Genomic DNA, 21,345 nt, shown 5'->3' on the forward strand with positions numbered 1-21,345 from the left:
TGGTTAAATTTTACTTTTTTCTTTTTTCACTCCCCAACAAGATCATGATGAATGCATCAGTGGAAACATTGCCTGTGACGTGAATGCATACTGTACCAACACTGTGGGTTCCTATTACTGTACCTGCAAGGAAGGATACACTGGCGATGGACGCTCGTGTTCAGGTACATTATTATTTTAATCATTAAATATGTAATTAAATTTAAAGATGTTTGGAATGCTTGTACGCAAAATCCTTGCAAGAATAACGCAACATGCCAAGCTAGGTTTACAGACAGAGATTATCACTGTTTCCGTGTTAGTGGATCTGGATTTAAAGGCCATGATTGTGATGAGGGTAAGGAATCTTGTATTTTTAGTAAGCCAGAAAAATGATACATAAGTGATAAGCTCCGCAGGCCCCTCTCTCAAACTGAAGTTCTTTTAGGTGATTGGGCTGGATTCTTGATTTACTTATCACCCGGCAGTCTGATGTCATAGTAGCGAAAGAACCAGAGATAGAGAGATATTTCTCAGATCATGCCGTTGTCCTATGTGATCTTAGGACAGCTGTGTCTGCCTTTAAAGTCACGCACGCTGAGTTCCGGAAACTCAAAGCAATTAACAAGCAACAGTTTTTGGAAGATATTCGTAATTCTAGTTTATATCGTGACCCTCCTAATACTCTTGATGAACTTGTGGAATGTTACAATAATACTCTAAGATCAGTATTGGACAAACATGCGCCAGTCCGGGCTCGCCACCTGAAGTCTCAGTCACGTCCTCCATGGTTTAATGATGAAATAGTGAAGGCGAGACGTGAAAGACGGCGTGCTGAAAGGAAATGGCGGGCTAGTCGGCTTAATTCGGATCTCGCTGTATTTAAAGCCAAACGAAATTTTGCATTGCATGTCATGAATGAGTCTAGACGGGCCTATTATAAACAATATATTGATGAGAATAGTTCTGACCAGGGAAGGCTTTTTCGGGCCAGTAAACGCCTTTTGAATTTTCATGTAGATAGGGCTCTGCCGCCTCATTCGGATGCTCGGATGCTAGCAAATGAGATGGGCGAGTATTTTGTCCACAAAATCACGACTATTCGGTCTGCGCTGGATGCGGATGCCAGTGGCGCAACTTCGTTTGCTACATCAGCCTCAACGTGTAGTGAGTTTTCTGAATTTTCTCCACTGTCTGAGGAGAGTGTACGGAGAATTGCTGCCTCATGTGCAAAGTCGTGCGCCTTTGATCCCCTACCATCGTCTATTCTGTCCTTCTGTTTGGATGAACTGCTCCCTGTTATTAGGAAAATTGTCAACTTGTCTCTTGAGTCTGGCGTCTTTGCAGAAAACTGGAAGAATGCTTTAGTTCACCCCTTGCTTAAGAAAGCAAAAATTTTCGACCGGTGAGCAACTTGCAGGTTACATCAAAGATCACGGAAAAGTCCGTGGCTATCCAATTACAAGATCATATGACAGCCAACAACTTATTTCCTGTCCTCCAAAGCGCATATCGGCAGAAGCACAGCACTGAGACGGCGTTATTAAAAGTTAAAAACGATCTTCTGCTAAATATGGACAAAGGTCACGTCACATTGCTTGTTATGTTAGATCTCAGCGCTGCGTTTGACACCGTAGATCACGGTATTCTTCTGCACAGGCTGCAGTCTAAGCTTGGCCTTCGGGATAAGGCTTTATCATGGTTTAAATCTTATTTAGCGGGAAGAACGCAGCAGGTCTCAGTTAACGGATCGCTCTCTGATAAATTTAATCTGTCTTGCGGGGTTCCACAAGGTTCTTGTTTGGGCCCCCTCTTATTTACCATCTACGCGAGTTCGCTGTTTGACATCATGAAATCTCATCTGCCATCCGTTCACACCTACGCGGACGATACACAGCTATATATATCGTTTAATCCCGTTGATAAGACCAGCGAGGCTGATGCTGTGATTGCGATTGAGAACTGTATTCGTGACGTTCGCGCTTGGATGAGAGATGATAAGTTAATGCTAAATGACGATAAAACTGAGTTCCTGATCATTGGCACGGAACGACAGTTATCAAAGGTGTCCGTTGACAAGATCAAGATCGGCCAAGCTGAGGTATCGCCTGTTTCTTCAGTGCGCAATTTGGGCACCTGGTTCGATTCTCATCTGGACATGTCGACTCATGTGACTAAGACTTGTGCTTTATTATTTGTACAATATCCGGCACATTAGGAAGTATTTGTCTCGTGAGTCCACCGTGAGGCTTGTTCACGCGTTCATCACAAGCAGGCTTGACTACTGTAATGGTTTATTGTACGGTGCTCCTGAGTATCTAATTAAGAAACTTCAAAGAGTCATGAATGCCAGTGCTCGATTGGTTTACTGTGCACCTAAGTATTGTCACGTTACGTTGGCTACCAGTGCGCTTGCGCGTAGATTTTAAGATTCTCCTTGTTACATTTAAGATTCTTCACGGTGTTGCGCCTAGCCATCTTAAGGATCTTGTCTCTGTCTTACCGGTCTCACGTTACCAACTACGCCGTAACAATAATGGTATATTGTTAGAAAGACCTCAGCTAAGAACGAAGAAGACCTTGGGAGATCGCGCGTTATCGATGGCTGCCCCCTTTTTATGGAACAGTCTTCCTCTGCCAATTAGACAGGAAACATCAATCGACTCTTTTAAACGCTCTGTTAAAACATATTTATTTAAAAAGGCTTTTAGTTAGATTATTTATTTATTTTTTATTTTTATTATTTTTATTTTTATTTTTATTTTTTTTATTTTTTATTTTATTTTTTATTATTTTTTTTATATTGTAATGTTAATATTGTAATATTGTAATTTTACTGAGTAATTTTACTGGTTTTAATTTAGTTTTTAATAATATTGTAATGCGCTTTTGAGTACTTTTATAGAAAAAGCGCAATATAAGTATTAAATATTATTATTGGGCAGACTTATTTGAAATGGATGAATACCAAACAACCGCAAACACCTCAATAGTTTGATAGTCACAGAACATCGAAGGTAAAAGCCTTTGCCTTTCATGGCTTGCGAGAAGAATAATCCAGAATGGCATAAGTTATTCAAAATACAAAAGAGGACTTACATATGAACAACTCTTTTGCTTCTCATGGTTCATCTTGGAATGGGATTCATCACTCAAGACATAGATAAGTGTTTGAACGGAACACACGGTTGTGATGTAAATGCTGAGTGTAACAATACCCTGGGATCTTACAAGTGCACGTGTAAAGATGGATTTCAAGGAAATGGAACCAAATGCACAGGTAACTAGTTCTGACATATTCATACTCCGTTTGTTACCTTCAGTTTTTCAGATTAGTTAGAAAAACGGTCTCATTTACATTATTTTCCTTTTCGTGTTCTAGATCTAGATGAGTGTATGATCGGAACAAAAAACTGTAACTGTAAATACTAAGTGTAACAATACCCTAAGATCTCACAATTGCACGTTTAAAGATGGAATTCAAGGAAATGGAACCAACTGCACACGTAACCAACATACCATACTCTCTATTTTCTCGATGGTACCTGTCATGTGACAAAAAGGAATGACCAGAAAACAAAACTGTTTTTTGTTGATTTAGATACCAACGAATGCACTGAAGGAAAACACGACTGTGATGTAAATGCTGAGTGTAACAATACCTTGGGATCTTACAAATGCACTTGTAAGGATGGATATGAGGGAAATGGAACCAACTGCACAGGTCAGTAACAAGCCAAGGTACCAAACAATGTTTTCACAATTAAAAAAAAAGGTTAACTGTTCACTGTGACGCCGGCACGAGACTAGCAAAATTGCAGGGTGCTCTGCAAGTGAACATTATTCCAAAACTTTTGGCGTATTGATAGTGTTGTTTGTTTCCTCCTTTATTTAGAGAAATTATGGTCTGTTATCATTTGCGAGGGAGGAAAAAGGACCATAAGTTGTGATAATGACCAAAGAACTATCGACGTTGTGGATGCAAATTATGGTAGACTGGACTCAAACACTTGCAATCATTCCGCAGTTAGCGATACAAACTGCAAAGCTGCGAACTCTCTTTTCATTGTGCGGCTGAAGTGCAACGAAGAAGCTAGTTGCGAGCTGCACGCAGATAATTCAGTTTTTGGGGATCCATGCCTAGGCACATATAAATACTTGGAAGTCAAGTACAAGTGTGTGACTTTAGGTTAGTACCTATAGGTATTGTTGCATGCTGTGAACTGGGGGGAGAAATGGCCCTTTGCTACCATTTAGGACGCATTTATTTTAGATTTGCATTAGGTGCTAGATCACCCGTCCATTTTCAGTCGGGGGCGTATTAAAAAAAGATACGCAAAGAAGCAATCGGTAATATAGTCAGTACTCAAATATCAAATCTTTTTTCGAATTAATACCTTTACACTTTTATCAAAGACATGGTGGATAAGTAGTCATTTGTTTCCGGGGTTTCAGTTTCATTTTGTCTTGGATCACGTGTACACCAAAGGAGTGCAAACTGTCAATTTTCAAGCCGTATGCAGAAAAATTCAATATTAGCGTGCCAGACCTTTTTCCTGCATAAATAGTGAGATAAAAAAGGTTCAATTCAATAATTCTGGATCGCACCTTCGTGTACGTTGCTGATGAGCACTGCTGCCGAACTAGAAGCAAATGAAAATGTAGAGGTACCCTCTGTCTTGACTCCTGGTTAATCATTCAGTAGCACAACGAGATAGACTTATTGTATACATTGAAGAGAGAATGTCCACTAAGACCGAGCGAAAATGGAAATTCGTGGTACATCTCGAAAAATCAAAATTCTTCATATTTTCTCTGAAGATACCCTATAGTGGCTTAAAAAACGTGATAGGATTTTTTTCTAGAAACATCTTTTTAAACTTTCATGAAATAAAAAAGCCGTCACGAGCCAAAATGTCCTGAAAGGCATCCGAAAAATACGTGATTGGTACCTTCACATAGAATTCACCCTTTTTAATTGGCATCACAGAAAGAACCGTTTCCTGCTTTCAACATTGCTGTTGAAGTCTTTGCAAGTAACTTGACTTCAATCTTACGCCAGTGAATAAAATTTAGAGGTCATGGTAAGCAGATGAAATTAACTAAAATTCACCTTCGAATAATTTGTAATTTAGCGTGTTTTTTTAAGGGACATTTTTTGTACCCGGTAGAACATCGCATATATTGAAAATGACATTCTTTAAGAGAATAAATGCTGGTCTAAAATGGGGTGTAAAAATTAGTTTCAGGCTTTTTACCGGCGCCGAGTAGGAAGCCTCTCAAAATAGCGGTTATCACAACAAAAGCGTGTCAATCGGAAGTCAACAAATAACACATTCTCCAAACCCGTCAGCAAAGGATTGTAAAATTTTTACATTATAATTAATCTGTTTAGTCGTCAGTAATCCACAGCGCTAAAGAACTTAATTTTTAGATCCTATGAATAAGATATTGACTAAATATTTATTTCCGTGAGTATTTTATCGTTAGACATTTCAAAATTAGTGTCGCCCTGATCCGGATCAACTTACACGGTTTTTTTCAATTTTCCCAGCTTATTTTTTCATGATCTTTTAGAAGCAAAACAAAATACCAAGAAGCTACACGAATAGACGAAACCTAAATTCCCATCATGTATATATACTACAGCAGTCAGCAAGTAAGTCTATTGGAACTTTTTCATGCTTTGAGCATGAAAAACTGAGACAGCGACACACGTTTTCCCAAAGGTGAACATTGTGACCTCTTATACTCGTGTATTTTTTTCTTCTTTTTCAAGGAAGCAACGTTGAATAATCGATCTAATCGAAATACAAAAGCGTTAGACCCTGAGGTTTTAACTGCATGAGGAACGAGAAGCAGCTAAAAAGTAAACGGAACATTCATTTATTAATTATGTGTTAGCTGAACTATTTTACAGGACTTTCAAGGAAACGAACAAATTGACGACATTTAGGATAAACAATAGCGACCATTTCATTACATCGACCACTTAGTTCTTAGATTGGCGTGGGAAGGTGAGAAACCTTGGGAACGAGGTTGCGACATCAGTAAATGAATTCCAAAATTAGCGACACGAATATCCTACCTTAAAAGGCTTCAGAGAAAGCTATTAGAACAAAATCGGAATCGAGTGAGAATAGGGTTACCACCATTTTATCCATCTTAGGAGCACATTTAATTGACACACTTCATTATGATCAGTCGTCGTCGTTAACAATCCTAGAGCGTATACAGGACGGCGACAAAGATTTTCTCCCCATGCTCCCGACGAACTTTACGGCATGACTAAATGAAAGTTCTGTTGGAACATTTCAATAACATTGGCTTAGCCACTCATTCCTCAACGCTGACATGCGCATTCCTCGCAAAGCGACTGCAGTTTTTTCGATGAAGGCTTCTTGCGACTAACTGTAAAAAAGGATTAATTTCCAAGTATACAAATATTTTGTTGAAGGCATACGTTCATTGTTACCATTTGTTGACAGTTAATTGACGGGATTTTCCCAATTTTTAAAGCCACGGTGCTCAGTACCCAATGAAAGCCCGGAAATTAATTGTATACCTGCTTTTATAAAAACATTTCTTTTTCCAAAGATTCGAAATTTCAAGCGATTCAGAGCTTTACCAGGCAAGGAAAATGTCGCTTGAAAAAGTGCACGAAATAGAGAATTTTAAGTACGCGAATTTTTAGCGATCGTTGAAAGTTTCCCGTGGCGTAACAATTCAAATCTACATGTCATTAAATTGACTAAAAAACTTGGTTAACCTTCAAAGAGACATTTCTATACTTAAAACAGGGTTTTAATGCCCTGCAACTTAGATCAGAGAAGATTGTTTGAGAGGGGATGAGATATGTTTACTTAAACTCGTTTATATTTAAACAAATTAAACTCACCACGTTCGTTGGCCTACCAATGGGTATCTTTAAAAAAATATCAAGGAAATTGGTTCTCTATCATGTGCCATCTCCTGCTCGGTGTTACTGGGCATTCGCTCTTAAATGGTGAATTAGATACTGCAGAGGCTCACCAAAATAACGGAAAAACAACGCATCAAATCATTTACCTTCATCAGACAAACCAAAAGAAGAAAAAATCTAGGGAGACCCAACTCCGTAAGAAGACAATTGGCTTGTCATAGACACCCCGATAGGCCAGTTTAAAAGGGTATTCGCGACCCTTTAAAGAGCGCCAAAGACCAAGAGAAATTTTCTCTCTCGCCTCAAAATACAAAACACCAAGAGACGGAGAATTAGAGTTCAATGCGGTAAAAGAGTTAAAATTTTGCAAGCAAAAATTCCAAAAGCCACTAAATTTGGCATCTCTTATCTGAGATTTATGTAATACATTCCTTTTTCAATAAATACTTGTCTGCAAGTAGCTTTAAATCCTGAAGAAAAGACGCTCCTTTGTCGGGAGATCCTCAGGTTTTCTTAACTCTCTCGCACCTCTTTTTACTACTGTATTCATCTTCTCATCCGCCACATGTGAAATCTCTGATCATTAATTCCCAAGACTAAAAGATAAGATTAAAAGATAGACGGGATGATCACAATTCCGCTTTTATTACAGGAAGAATTCGTAATGGCAGAAGAAAATATTAAACTTTATCATGACAGGACGGAAAATGCGTGCACTGTAAGTACCTCCCGTTGTCCCCATACAAAGCCTTAGAAAAGTTTTCTAAGGCTTTGTATGGGACAAAGGGAGGTACTTACAGTGCACGCATTTTCCGTCCTGTCATGTAATAGCATCAAATCGCTACGAGTCAATTGGTTGCTTGAAAGACAATACAACCAGTCTTGCCATAGAAACATTGGAAGAAAAAGATGATATCTTGGATGGTAACTACTCAACAAGGAATGATTCCATCGACAAATGTTTTCGTGCTGCCGAGAGGCAAAGATTTCACATCTTTGCTGTTCAGGATGGTGGACGATGCCAAGCCAGTGCTTCGGCCATAACGACCTTCCACAAGTATAACCAATCACAGCAATGTCCACCTGGTGGTAAAGGAGGAAAGCAAATCAATCATGTCTATTACATTAAGGGTAAGAGTGTACTAAACATTTTATACCAAGTTATCCATGCTACAACCGCAGTGACCCGCAAGGCTGGAATTATGGATCCCCGTGATTTAGATTTAGTTGCCCTAAAAAGCTTTGCAAATATTTACGTATAACCCCATACTTTTCTAAAACAAAGCGGCAGTTATTATTTATGCTGCTGTTTTCTGTTACAAAGAATTCCGTGCATATTGGAATGTTATGTTTTAAGGAAATCTTGCTTAAGCTTCTGTTTCGATAAACTTTGCTTAAATTAAAGGCGAATTGTCGCTTATACACCCATTTTATGTGATGTGTGATGGTGAAACACGATTTCATTTTAATTTTGTAGATAGGCGTTTCTTTGTGTTTTGTGGGAGCAATCATTTGCGTTTCGAGAAGACCACGACTTCTGCAGAGAACTGCTTTTTGCATACTTCACTTGCTGCAGACCTATTACTGGATTCTATTCGAAATCTTTAAGAGGGGAATTTTCCGATAACCCAAGGGAACTGACATAACAGCAAAATCAATCGAAAACCCTATTCCTATCAACTTCCTACTTACTGGAACTTTTTCATTTTTGGATTGAAAGGTAGTGAAATTTTGGGCCGTTTTTTTTTCTTTGAATTCTTTTCTGGAGGAAGTTTCTATTACAGATCATGAAAAATCCGAAAAATTTGAAAAAGTGTAAGCAACGTGGAACTGCACACCTACCCCTCCCCAGACCCAACATTAACTCAAGCTGTTTATGAGTTGACTGTGGTTGGGTTTGGGGAGGGGTGGGTGCGAGGTTGCTTTGATCAAGACCGACATTGATCTAAAGTATGAATGGCAAAATAAAATACACATGCAAATAATGTTTCTTGAAAAGAAAACTATAATGATCTCTGAAGTGAATATGAGACGACCTCAGGTGATTCCTCAGAAAAAAAAAATTTCGAACAATTTTTCCTTCAATGTTCCTTACCAATGTCTGTTTCAAAAACTACAATAAAAAAAATATAGGTCACCATGCTTCTTATCTCTTCGTCCTTCGCTCTGACGAAGAGCTAACGCTCGGAACTTCAGCTTGAAACTCTTTACGGCGGTTCGTTATACTCTCCACCGACGTAGCACCATAGTTTCTTTTGAAACTTACCCCCTTTATTTACATTTTTGTTACCCGGTCTAGTTGATAGTTACAATGTTGTACGGCTCTACTTGCTGTTTACTCTTTCAGGACATAAAAGTGTTGGATGCTACGAATTGGATGGTACAAGTCTTTTAACCCATGAATTGACTGGGTCCGATCCTATCTTGAATGGAATTTACCCTGCACAGCCTGGGAGCTTCATTTCAAAGTGCGCAGTGGCTGTAATTAGAGCAGGTTACAGGTTATTTGCAGTTGAGAATAATGACACGTGTTCAGCAAATGCTAATACACCGCAGAAAATTAAAAAACTTAAGGAATCTAAGAATTGTGGTCTTAGGGACGCCAATGCATTCCAGGTTTACAACATCAGAGGTAATTTTAAAGTACGAGCCCAATCTAAGAGGCTCATTTCAACATTGAAAGAAAGGAATATTTAATTAAAATTAAAATGATATATATATTACAATTCTACGCTTCAAAAACCGAATTAGCTGTCTGTTACGAGCATCTTTTTTAAAGCACCTTTTGGTCTCGGAACTCAGCATCGCTGGTAGAGGCAACAAACTGGTTAATTCCACCACATTGATATTTTCATGAAAATGATACCTTCCCGCTCATAAAGCTTTTATACGCATGCCAAGTATTAAAGTGTCACTCTTAAATACCTTTTCTAAGGTTCAAGAAGTTCCATAATAAGTTAACCATGTAAGCCTCATCGGCAAAAAATAGCCTTGCGTAATTCCCTAAAATTAAGTTTCTACATATAATTGGGAATTTCTAGAAAGACCTTTACCTTAAAGGTTGATCAAGCATTATTCTAGTCAGGTTCGTTGAATGTTTTAGAAGTATTCTGACCCACGAGTAAGTAGACACGTTTTCGTAACACAGTCAAACTGATATCTGTTGTTTATCATGAGCGACCGACATAATAACACCGCTTTAAAAACGTTCGCCCGTTTTGGATTCACATCAACTCATTTCGGATAAAGGATGAACGTCATCAATTAATCCAACAACTGGCAGGAAAAATAATTAAAACGAGATTTCTATATATTGTGGGCTTTCAAAGTTTTATGAGAGAAAATGCTTTAAAACATTAATGAAGGGATCTGATGCTCTTGATCCCTTAAAATGGAAGATTATACACCAAGCTCTTCGCAACAACGTCCACTCACAAACATGTAAACAGAATAAAGGAGATATTTTCTCATTAACAAAATACACCTGATGCGGGCAGAGGTCAAAATGTACTTGATTATGTAAAATGGGAAATATCTACCAATGGCGTGTGAGCAATTTAAGGTCTATTAAGATGTTGTGACTCTCTTTTTTTATTTGATTATTTTAGGTTTCCTTTTGTTTTAAAATAGATTTACGTTGTCTTGGTACACTTGGTATGGAAAGTGGTACAATCACTAATGGGCAGATAAGTTTCTCGTTCCGAAAAAGTATTAACACGAAAATTGTGAGATTACATCACACAGGGAGGACTTGGATAGCTGATGAGAATGATATTTATCAGTGGCTTCAGCTCGATCTCAGAGCTCAAAACACTGAAGTAACACGAGTAGCAACACAGGGATCCCATCAACATAAAAAATGGGTGAAGAAGTACAAGCTACAATACAGCAACTATGGAGTGAGATTTCAAAACTACGCGGAACAAGGAAAAACCATATCAAAGGTAAAACTGATCAGAGGCGTGGAAGGGTTCTAAAATATGAGCTGCTCATTGTACACAAAGCCAAGTTCATTCCTTAACTTAAACTTCTCAATGCGTTCTTTGAGTAGTTTGCTAGGACAAACAATCCTCTTCGTTACTCGATTTGTTACGATGCATGAGTCGGCAGTTGTTCAAGAAAATTGTTACGATGTATGAAAATTTCATACATTTACCATTTTCTTCGCCCAGGTACAAATCTCATCTTGATCCAGTTTTTGATTACCCTCAGATAGATATTTGTAGAAAAAGTTCGACTTAATTTACCGTACGGTGGCATAGGATAAACTTCATGAATCAAATCGCTCGTGATATATTTTACGGTTTACCTAGTGAAAAACAGCATAATATAGCTATATAGCTTTTATTTAAAAAATTCTTATGTATGCAAGGCGGGCACATACTGCGCATTTTAAATAAAAACACTCAACATTTATTTCACATCTATTATGATGCAGGAATTTGACGGAAACATTGACAAGAAAAGTGTTGTTTATCACGACCTGAACCCACCAATCACAGCAAGGTACATACGTTTTCTACCAGTGGAGTGGGAAGGCGAGATATCAATGAGAGTGGAACTGTATGGATGCGTGAAAGGTAAGGAAATGGTTTTCCTCTAAAGCTGATAATCATTGTATGCATTACAGTTGATCTGATCATAGGAGCTTTTTAAGGTTTTTCATTTCGTTGAGAGTTTCTGTGATTGTGTTAACGACATTTTTTAGCTCAGTGTAAACTATGCTTGATTAATTACTTCATGATCTCATAGCTACTTTTATTTCGCTGCTGTAGATAAGTTATATTTGTAAAACGCCTGCTAACCTTTCGAAAACAGAATGTGGAAGATTTCTTGGCATCCAAAGCGATGAAATCTCTGACGGACAGTTAAGCACCTCTTCAGAGAGAGACTCTAAACACTCCGCCACTCAGAGCAGACTTCTGGTTGTAAATCCTGACAGAGAGGGATCTTGGGCAGCTGAAAATAATGATACAGATCAGTGGCTCCAAGTTGATCTGGTTACTATGCACACTCAAGTGACACGTGTAGCAACACAAGGAAGTAATGGACACCAGAGGGAGTGGGTTACAAAATACAATCTACAGTACGGCAACGATACAGAAAGGTTTTACAATTATACAGTCCCAGGACAAAACGCAACGAAGGTAAAATTAATTTCTTGTGTTTTGATTCCCGTTTAAACAGGGAAAGAAGTATTTTTGGATCATCATTAGCAGGGGCTTTGCAAATTGAGGCCTCCGAGAGGCACAATTAGAGGAATGGTGTATGAATGAGTTGTGGGACTGTTTTCACATCGTAATAACTGGTATTCATTAAATTAATTCTTATCAAAAATTTAATGGAAAACCTCTTATGTTGTTGCTTCAAAGGTTTTTACTGGAAACATTGATCAGAGTACAGTGGTTTATCACGACTTTAACCCACCAATCACAGCGCGCTACATTCGTTTTAAACCGGTAGAGTGGCAGGACTGGATATCAATGAGGGTAGAACTGTATGGCTGTGTACAAGGTTAGGCCTACATGACAATTACGATTGAGCGGTACTTCTTGTAACGAGTAATTTGTACCAGATAATACTTCATTTCCTGTTCAAAAGCGAGCGCTTGAATATTGTTTGCTGTGTGTCATCTCATCACAATCGAGCTGTTACAAGTTGACGCGAGTTTTCTGCACCAATAACAGGGCGAAGTAAGGCAAAACCAATACAATCTGAGAGAACTTTTAGGGGTAACGTTAGATCACGATCTTTCATTTAAATGCCAAATTGAGCAGTTATGCAAAACGTTGGCGAAACGTATTGGACTCCTTCGTAACATAAGTCCATATTTAAAAAGGCAGTCAACGAGACATATACTACTCTACGAACATTAAACCTATATTGCTTTACGGCAGTATGATTTGGACTTCTTGAAGTAAAGAAAATCTTTTGAAAGTCCTGCGTCTTCAATGCCAAAAGAACAACACCTTCTGTCGGCTTATTTAACTCGCTGAAGTGGATTCCCTTTTATGCTGAATCATATTTAAATCGATGCACTTTAACCTACAAAAGGCGGAGTGGTAATAACCCTGAATATATAAATGATTTACTTATCACACGACATAGATCAACTCGTCTCTGTAATCTTAACTTAAGTTGCCCTCGATATAAGAGAAGTAAGGAAGGTGGTCGAAAGTTTGCTGTGAGAGCAACAAAGGAATGGAACAAACTAAGTGTGGACCTCAAACGGAGTACTAGTGTCAAAAACTTTAAGCGTTCCCTTTTTAAAATAATTTTAAATAATCAAATTCTTACGCAATTATTCATGTAAATTTTAAAATCTGTATATAACCACATTTTATAATCTTATTTTGCGATGCGCAAAGGCTTATATACTATTTTTATTACAATTAATATTGTTATAACTATTGCCATTAGTTTGTTTTGTTTTTTATTTGTTTGTTTTTTTAGGGCCATTAAGGCTATCAGTTTTATTACTGTCAAATGTTACCCTCATTAAATTAAGTCTTACCTACCAAAACTTGTCATAATGATTTGAAAATTGCATAGCATTATTCAATTCACTTATCAGCTTTGGTCACATGGAATTCCTTCCTCCTTCACTCTCCCCTTTTCACTCTCACGTGTGATCGCCGAACCACAAACTGGAATAATTTTACGATAAATACTACTCTAATTGTGGGAGTGGGAAGGAAACTTTGTCTCTTCTTGATATTTTTAGGTTTCCCAACAACAAAACCTCGTGGTGGCTAAGCCGCATAGTTTAAGAAAGTACACTTGTCGGAGTACATTGTCGCAGTTTATAAAAGTACATTGTCGCAATTCAAATTATTCAAAAACACCATTTTGATTCAGAACGGCAATCAATATCTTAAAGTCCAATGTAATCCTTAGAGCAAGGAAAGTATTTCAATGTCCGAATATCGAGCATTTCTACTTTCTAAAAATAAAATCGTGAGCAAGAGTCGGAAGATGCACAGTACGACTTGTTCGAACACTCCAAGTGACTGACGTTTCTATTCCATTTTTTTTGGTGATTCAATAATTTACGTAATGTAATAACATTTCCTCAGAAATGGCACCGTTGGAAATGGCAAAGAAAATTTTGACAATCTCTCACCAAAAACATTACTTTTATTGTATGGTTTTACGCAGGATTCACAGCTGTGTTTACAAATCTTGGTAAGATTGGACCAAATGGTCCAAACTCGATTGGTAGTCATTACAAAGATCAAGATCATGAAGGACAAGTAAAATTGTTAAGCGGTATTCAACTGTGGACTTTGCCACGCACTGGTGAATACAGAATAGAAGCAATAGGAGCCTCAGGGGGGTACGGTAAGGACAGTGTCATCAAAACCGGGGGAAGAGGAGCACGGATGATCGGAAACTTTATTTTGACTAAAGATGAGATCATCCATGTACTTGTTGGTCAAAAAGGGAAAAGAGGGCTTTCCAACTCCAACACTGCTGGAGGTGGTGGAGGTACATTTGTGGTGAGAGAAACAACATTTCCTTAATCATAGCTGGAGGTGGAGGGGGAATTAAAAATATGTCAGAACAAGATCCAGGATGTGATGCGTCCATAAACACAACAGCGAATGCAGGGAACAACTTGCCTTTGGGGTCAGGAGGAAGCAACGGACATGGAGGGAAAACGAGTAGTCAATTGGCAGGTAAGCGGGAAAGAAGATAGAAAAACAATCGGTATGTTCAATACATTAGGACAGGAAGATAACAGTAAGATTGGTCAATACTGAATTATTGAAATTACTAATTCTAACTTTGAAGTTTTTCTCTTCTCGGAGAAACCTCTTAGAATATCTTAAGTTCAACTGGGTTTCGCCCGTTCAGTTTTTAAAATTCGTACACATTTATTTACTGCTCACCATCGATCCGTCAATATACATACGCATCACTTCATTTACGTTTCTCCTATCCTAATGAGCTTTTGTATTTCTAGCAACTGACTACCCAATAATATTTCAAAATAAACTTCCAAATATTAAGAAGTGCACTTAATTGATAATATTGCGAATATTATCAATGAGACAACTGCTTCTCACTTTTCGTTTATAGGAGGTGGTGGTGGCGGTGGCGGCGGCTTTTACAGTAATGGAAGTAGTAATTCGAGCGGTGCTGGTCAAGGAGGCAAAGGATATCTTCACGGAGGAGTGGGTGGACGTGTCTGGGGTGGGTTCGGAGGTGGCGGTGGTTTACGTGGAGGTAACCGTGGAGCTGGAGGTGGTGGAGGTTACTCTGGTGGAAATGGTGGAGCTAATGAACAGTTTTCCTGCGGGGGAGGGGGAGGATCTTTTAACAATGGGACAAATCAGCAAAATGAATGTTGTTTTAATAACTTTGAAGATGGTAGAGTGATCATCACGTTCCTTCAGTGACATGCTCTCGGCAGCACTTTCCATAACGTGTAAGGCTAATTCTGTTTTGAAGGCTGATTGTTGTTAGTCTTTAAACCCGGGAGTTGAATAATCTTTTTTTTAATCTTATAGTTTAGTTAATGAGTGTTTTGAGGTGCTGACCAAACGGTGCGACCTGAGGAATTAAAGTCATTTGTGTTTGAGTTCATATTTTACATTTACAAACATAATGTTCTAGAATAGATCTATTTGCGAACATCTCCTGACGTAACGAATATATCTCTGTTTTTGTTCTTTTTCCGACTCTTCAGATCATCAGATTATCAGATGGACATGTGCATCAATTGATAGCTAGTCAACAAATAGTACGCAGGGTATTAGGACTATCAAGTATTTTTTAGACAAAATGTTGTTCACATTTTTCTGTACTTCAATCATTACATATATTTAAGAATGATTTTCAACTGACTGCGAGGATTTATCAATTCGTTTTTCTAGATTAAGTCAAAACCCAAATCAATTTTCGATTTAACACGATCAGTTAGACCCAGTATCTGCTTTTCCGGCCGCTCTTTGGGCCGACTGATTGTTTTTTTTTCGCATGACACAGATTACAGTTTTACGGCCATTGGCCCTGGTTACAAATTATCCATAAAACTTTTATTTGATTTGAGATTTGCAAGGCCTCATTTGTTGATTATCAACAGAATCCTCTATTTATAAATATTTTTATCTTTGTTTTGGTTTTGCGATGATATCCTTGATTCAATGTTTCAAAGCTATCAATAACTTCTTAGTTTGGAAAGATCCGGACAGTAGAGAAAGCGAAGACCGAAATATAGTGGCCAGGGCTCTGCATATAAAGGACCAAGCCGAAAACAACAACAAAAAAAACGATTATTAAAATATTAAAAGCACAGTCCCCCCAGTTTTTCTCTACATACCTGCTTAAGTGTCATGAAAATTTGAAAGCTTTGTGGTTTTATTGATAAATCTTATCATTGATTCAGTCTTGTTTCTCCAAATACGTGAAAGCAAAAGTAAGGATGTGAATAAAATATTGTGTCATTCTTAGGTGTTCTGTTTCAAAACCATGTCCATTTATTGGACTGGGAATACTGAGACGCCTGCCGGGCGAACTTATATGATAATTGATGTTATAACATATTTTGTACCCAAAAAGGCTCTCAGTTTGACCACAGATCAGGGCTCACACTGAAACAGAATTCTTTAACAGCTCTCGGTGGAACTGTCAGTTACATCGACTATGTGACGATCACGAACCTAGTCGTATCTTGGTTGATATCATCAATTTATAATTAGTCATTAAATAACGTGCAGTGAAGTAGGACTAGTTAGTATTTCATATAGAAACTAGTGTGAATTCTGTTCTTCAGATTTCATGTGTTACATTAGAGGAATGGTTTTCAATTGACTGTAAGGGTTTATAATGTAATTAATTTGTTTTTCTTTGCCAGCTCAAAGCAAAAACCAATTTCCAATTTTCATGTTACCAGTTTGACCCAGTATCTTTGTATGGGTCGTATTTTGCTGCACATGACACAGACTGCATTTTTATCGCGACCGGCGCCGGTTGCAAACTATTCGTGAAAAGTGTGTTTTACTAATTTATGATACCTTTGGTGTCTTTTGGTTTTTATCATTGGAATACGTCATTCTTTATTGTTTTAATTTTTGTTTTAGGATTGCCAGTCAATTGAAAAGGGTTCAGCTTCACATCTAGCGGAATCCGTCAGTAATGGCTCTTTAGTTAGTTGCACTTAAGTTACAAATTAACACTAATCGAGAACAAAGTTATTAAGGGAAAGAACGTGGAAAATATATTTCACTGAGAATACGAGAATCCACAAGTTCACTATATCAATTTCCCGACCTTCGTTTTTGTTTTTTGGTTTTTTAGTTTTTTTGCTTCCTTATTCTTTCAGTCTCTTCTCCTGCCTTACTTTCTCAACCTTCTCAATGTTGCCTCCCTTGGTTAGAGACGGAAGATTCACCTACGACTCACATGGCCGTTGAATGGCCTCGAACACAGGCGTAAAGGATGATGAATTACAGATATAAGAGGCAGTTGTGTCTCTATTAACTCTCCAAAACATTCTCAATAGTTAAAGGAAATTTTGGATGTGTCCAGCAAATTTACCGAGATTTACAGAAGCGGGTGCGGGGGTTGGGGGTCTTGCAGTGTGTGATGACTTATATGTGCTGAAGAAATTTCAGGGACATGACTGTTTCCACATTTTTCCAGATTCTCCTAACATTAAAGGCATTTTTTCGACTCATGTCATTCCTTAAAAGCTTTGTCCCAAGTATGAGATGAAACTTTTGATCTTTACAACAAGATTGTAGAGCAAAGATTCGTGAAAGGACGCCAAGCAACCATTATCTCTCAAGTCGTAAAACTGTAGATTTTAGCTTTAGCTTCCTGCCACCTCCGACTATATATGGTTATAGATCGGTGATTATTATTGAAGTGGAAATATGGAAAAGTGTGAGAATAAAAAAAGCGTGATATGAGGCTTAAGCACTTACAAGCTGAAGTCAAAATACACTGTAATATTCGTGGATTTTGTCGTGTGCGGTTTTACAAAAACTTGTCATGTCGATGGGGCTAATTATTCTCTTGCACAGTTTGAACACAACTGAAACAAGTCGGTTCCCATGATGACAGTCCCCTGCAGAAAGGAAGCGATAAATGCAATAAAAAAAGTCTAACTTCGGGCAAAAGGTCTTTGAAAAGACGTGAAGTGAAGCTTGGACGGGGCTTTTCATCACCTTGGCCATTGCTCGTGAAACCCGCTGTACAACAAACTCATAGGGTCTGAATTGAGGCGGCGGGGGGGGGGGGGGGTTAGGGCGGAAGTGATCTACTTCTGAAACTTGACCACTTGAAAACTGGCCTCAGGGATAATTTGAATCGTTATTTAACGTTCCAAAAATTTCGGGTCATTGACGCTTTTTTGGTAAGACGGTCGTCTCTACTATTCCATCAAATGTGGGCGGACGAGGAGAGCGTATAAACATTTGATAAACAGTCTTCATGTAGCTTTGTGTCATGGACATAATTAAGCCAGAATAGATAAACTTTTAAATAACAACTTCCTCTATGCAACTGTATAAAAACCATTAAAATGAATTAAGTATAATGGAGTTTCACCAACCAACTACATTCCAAAGAAACTAATTAAGTTTTTTTTTTATCAAAAACTCATTGTAGCTGTTTGCTAAAATTATAACGGGCTTTATTTTTTTTACATTCTCTTTGTACTCTAAAGCTTCGTTCTCACCGGTTTGACTTCACTAATTCCAGAAGGACAAGGTAAGGTTTTCCTACAGTAATGTCTTATTCATAGTCAGAGTAATATTTTGAAGTTTACGAGCGCATTTTAATACTCTTTTGTTATCTTTATTAACCTAACAAGGCCTTGAAATATTCGCACAAAACTCTTCTCCTAGTATTGGTATAATGAATTATTTCGTCTCAATACTCACTCTTCGCGCAATAGTATTGGATAACAAATACATTTTACAAAAGGTTCGTGAATATTTTGCCATTTTGCAATCCAACTTTTTGAAGCAAGATGAGTACAAACGGATGAAGTTTTAGGGAAATAGTTTTTGAAGAAGCCTAAAGCGAAGGTTTACCTGAGAGTAATTATTCACGTCTCTGCAATGCTATTCATGAACATTTTTAACTTTTCGATTCCAAAAGATGGATAAGATGACTAGTGACAGACTTTTGCATTTTAAAAAGAAGGTGAGAGGTTTATTTAAACTTGACTGAAAAAGCTCGGCCGGATCAATATAAAACTTGACACAGCTTTTCTACGGTTTCGTCACAAAAAATTAATTCTTATGGGCCACATGACGATTAAAAAAAAAAGCAGTTCTTTAAACTTTTCGCCGAAACATGTTACGTGGCTCTTTGTCACAAATTGGCTCTACAGTTGATCTTAAGCTTTGTTCAAATTTCACAAAATCTTAATCAGAAGATTCGTGTATTTCTGATTTAAATCACTTAAACGTATCCACAATAGTCCGTATGCTTTTAAATTGATGCACCCTAAACGACATGAATCTTAGAAACTTTTTATAAGCTGATTCTTCCTACGAGCGCTGAATATCGATAAGATGTCTACATGTATAATTAATTAGTTTGGACAATTACCAATTTTGTAAAACTCCTATCGCTTATATATTTTTCGTAAAGATTCGTATATCAAAGCATAGCATAGACTTCTCATCTGTTTGTACCGATTGAAAAAACTTGTTTTACCGCGAGAAAGAAAAATAAAATTAACAAACAAAGAAAGCAGAACAGAACAAAAAAGCAACTATTCCAAATATATTTGTCCCCTTGTTTTAGGCAGAATAATAATCTAACCTGCATGAAGTGATATCGCCATAGCAAGTAAAGTATTCACATTTTCAGACAACATCTGTCGGCGAGTCTCATGCGTTCAGTAGATTTCATTTCGTATCACTGAAGAGATCACATGCAAGTTATTAAAAAACTGTTATGAATAATTTGCTGCAAAGGTGGTTTGTTTCTCGGCTACTAAGTAAGGGTTCTTTACCAATGTGATCTACAACTGAGCCATGAAAGTAGGAATGAAATCCCTTTATTAAAAGCACCTGGTAAGGGTAATTATCTTCTACGTTATTAGGTTCTGAAGAGTTTTTAGGATGGGTAGATTAGTTTTTGAATAAAGACACTGAGTGGGTGGTTTGTTTCTCGGCTATTAAGTATAGGTTCTTTACCAAAGTGATCTACAACTGAGCCATGACAGTAGGAATGAAATCACTTTATTAAAAGCACCTGGTAAGGGTAATTATCTTTTGTACGTTATTTGGTTCTGAAGGGTTTTTAGGATGGGTAGATTAGTTTTTGAATGAAGACACTGAGTCGCAGGGAGCTTTGTTCGCTCCACAATAAAGTTGTCATAACTTAAGGGCGGTCTTGTGGTCAGTTATTGTTATGAAAAATGCCTGATTATGATTAACATTTGGGGTTTTCAATGAGACAAATATTAATTTTTAAGGGAAGCGCGATCAATTCTTCCGAGAAAAGGAAAGAAAAATTTTATCATAGACGCTAAGGACCGAAAACTATTCATCCGTGTTATTAATATTTGTCCTCAACAGTTTGGATTGAAAAAGTGCTGCACTGAAAAAGGCTATTACAGTTCCATGCTCTCACCACGCAAAAACGTCTCTTTTTGTGAGAGAACACCAAATGTTCAACGCCTTACCAAAAGGTTCTCTCATTTTGTAATGCATGCTGAAATCCTCACCGACGACACCACCTCTGACTAAAATCATCTGCGAGGAGAAATCAACTGATCTAACTCAATAATTAATTTTCCCGAAGAAAAGCTATTGCTAACCGAAGTACGGGATGCTCTTAAAACTGAGGGCTTTAATGGACAAGGCTAAACCTGAAAACAGTCTAGTTATTCAGTATGCAGCTGTCCACAAGTTTTGTTTTTGTGTTAATTCTAACGTAAAACGTTTTCGACTTTTCCCACAAAAAGTAAACCGAGAGGATATTCAAAACTAAATAGATCGTCGCTCAAATTCATCACACAGAGGCCAATAGAGTAGCACTGTAATCTAACTCTTCTTTCGCTGAAAGAATTAAACGAATTCGAAGAGAATCAAACTCAACTGATGGAAAATTAATGTGATTTAAATCTTTGACCTGTTTACGAATATTTGAGTTCATACAAAAGAAAACATCACTTTGCTTCGAAAACTCTATCGTTTTAAGATTATTTTAAAGCGAATCATGATTCTCTTAAATAAGTTTATGACAGAAAGGGGGTTTCTATTCTAACTATCCACTGTTCTCAGTCAACCTTAAGAAACAGGTTCATTCATTAATGTTGTAATACCCGGCCCGTACCTCTCACTGAATTTCGTTTTTCAGGAAAAATGCCTTGGATATTTCGTTATTTTCTTGTCTGTGTTTCGGTCACCAACATTGTAATCGCTGAGGATCAATGCAGGATAGAAATAAACATTCGTGGCATGGCTCTCAAAGGT

At 37.7% G+C, this 21,345-nt stretch overlaps 1 protein-coding gene across 1 annotated transcript; it reads left to right on the forward strand.

Annotated features, from left to right (window-relative positions):
• Positions 1 to 1,552: 1,552 nt before the first annotated feature.
• Positions 1,553 to 15,197, forward strand: LOC149039459 (uncharacterized). Its single transcript, XM_089185811.1, has 12 exons — positions 1,553 to 2,080; positions 2,431 to 2,518; positions 3,581 to 3,703; positions 3,875 to 4,168; positions 7,733 to 8,032; positions 9,249 to 9,533; positions 10,532 to 10,845; positions 11,340 to 11,481; positions 11,720 to 12,048; positions 12,274 to 12,415; positions 14,060 to 14,580; positions 14,987 to 15,197. Exons 1-11 carry the CDS (start codon positions 1,553 to 1,555, stop codon positions 14,422 to 14,424), a joined length of 2,910 nt encoding a protein of 969 aa, XP_089041937.1. The 3' UTR covers positions 14,425 to 14,580; positions 14,987 to 15,197.
• Positions 15,198 to 21,345: the final 6,148 nt, after the last annotated feature.

The sequence above is a fragment of the Pocillopora damicornis genome, chromosome 10 (genome assembly GCF_964200805.1).
Source record: "Pocillopora damicornis chromosome 10, jaPocDami1.2, whole genome shotgun sequence".
In the NCBI taxonomy this organism is placed as follows: Eukaryota; Metazoa; Cnidaria; class Anthozoa; order Scleractinia; family Pocilloporidae; genus Pocillopora; species Pocillopora damicornis.

Excerpts from the sequence above, each read along its gene's own strand:
- LOC149039459 (XM_089185811.1), top strand. The coding sequence starts at position 1,553 with ATGGACAAAGGTCACGTCACATTGCTTGTTATGTTAGATCTCAGCGCT. Across the intron at positions 2,519-3,580 it reads ACTACGCCGTAACAATAATG|ATACCAACGAATGCACTGAA; the intron begins GTATATTGTTAG and ends TTGTTGATTTAG. Across the intron at positions 9,534-10,531 it reads CCAGGTTTACAACATCAGAG|ATTTACGTTGTCTTGGTACA; the intron begins GTAATTTTAAAG and ends GTTTTAAAATAG.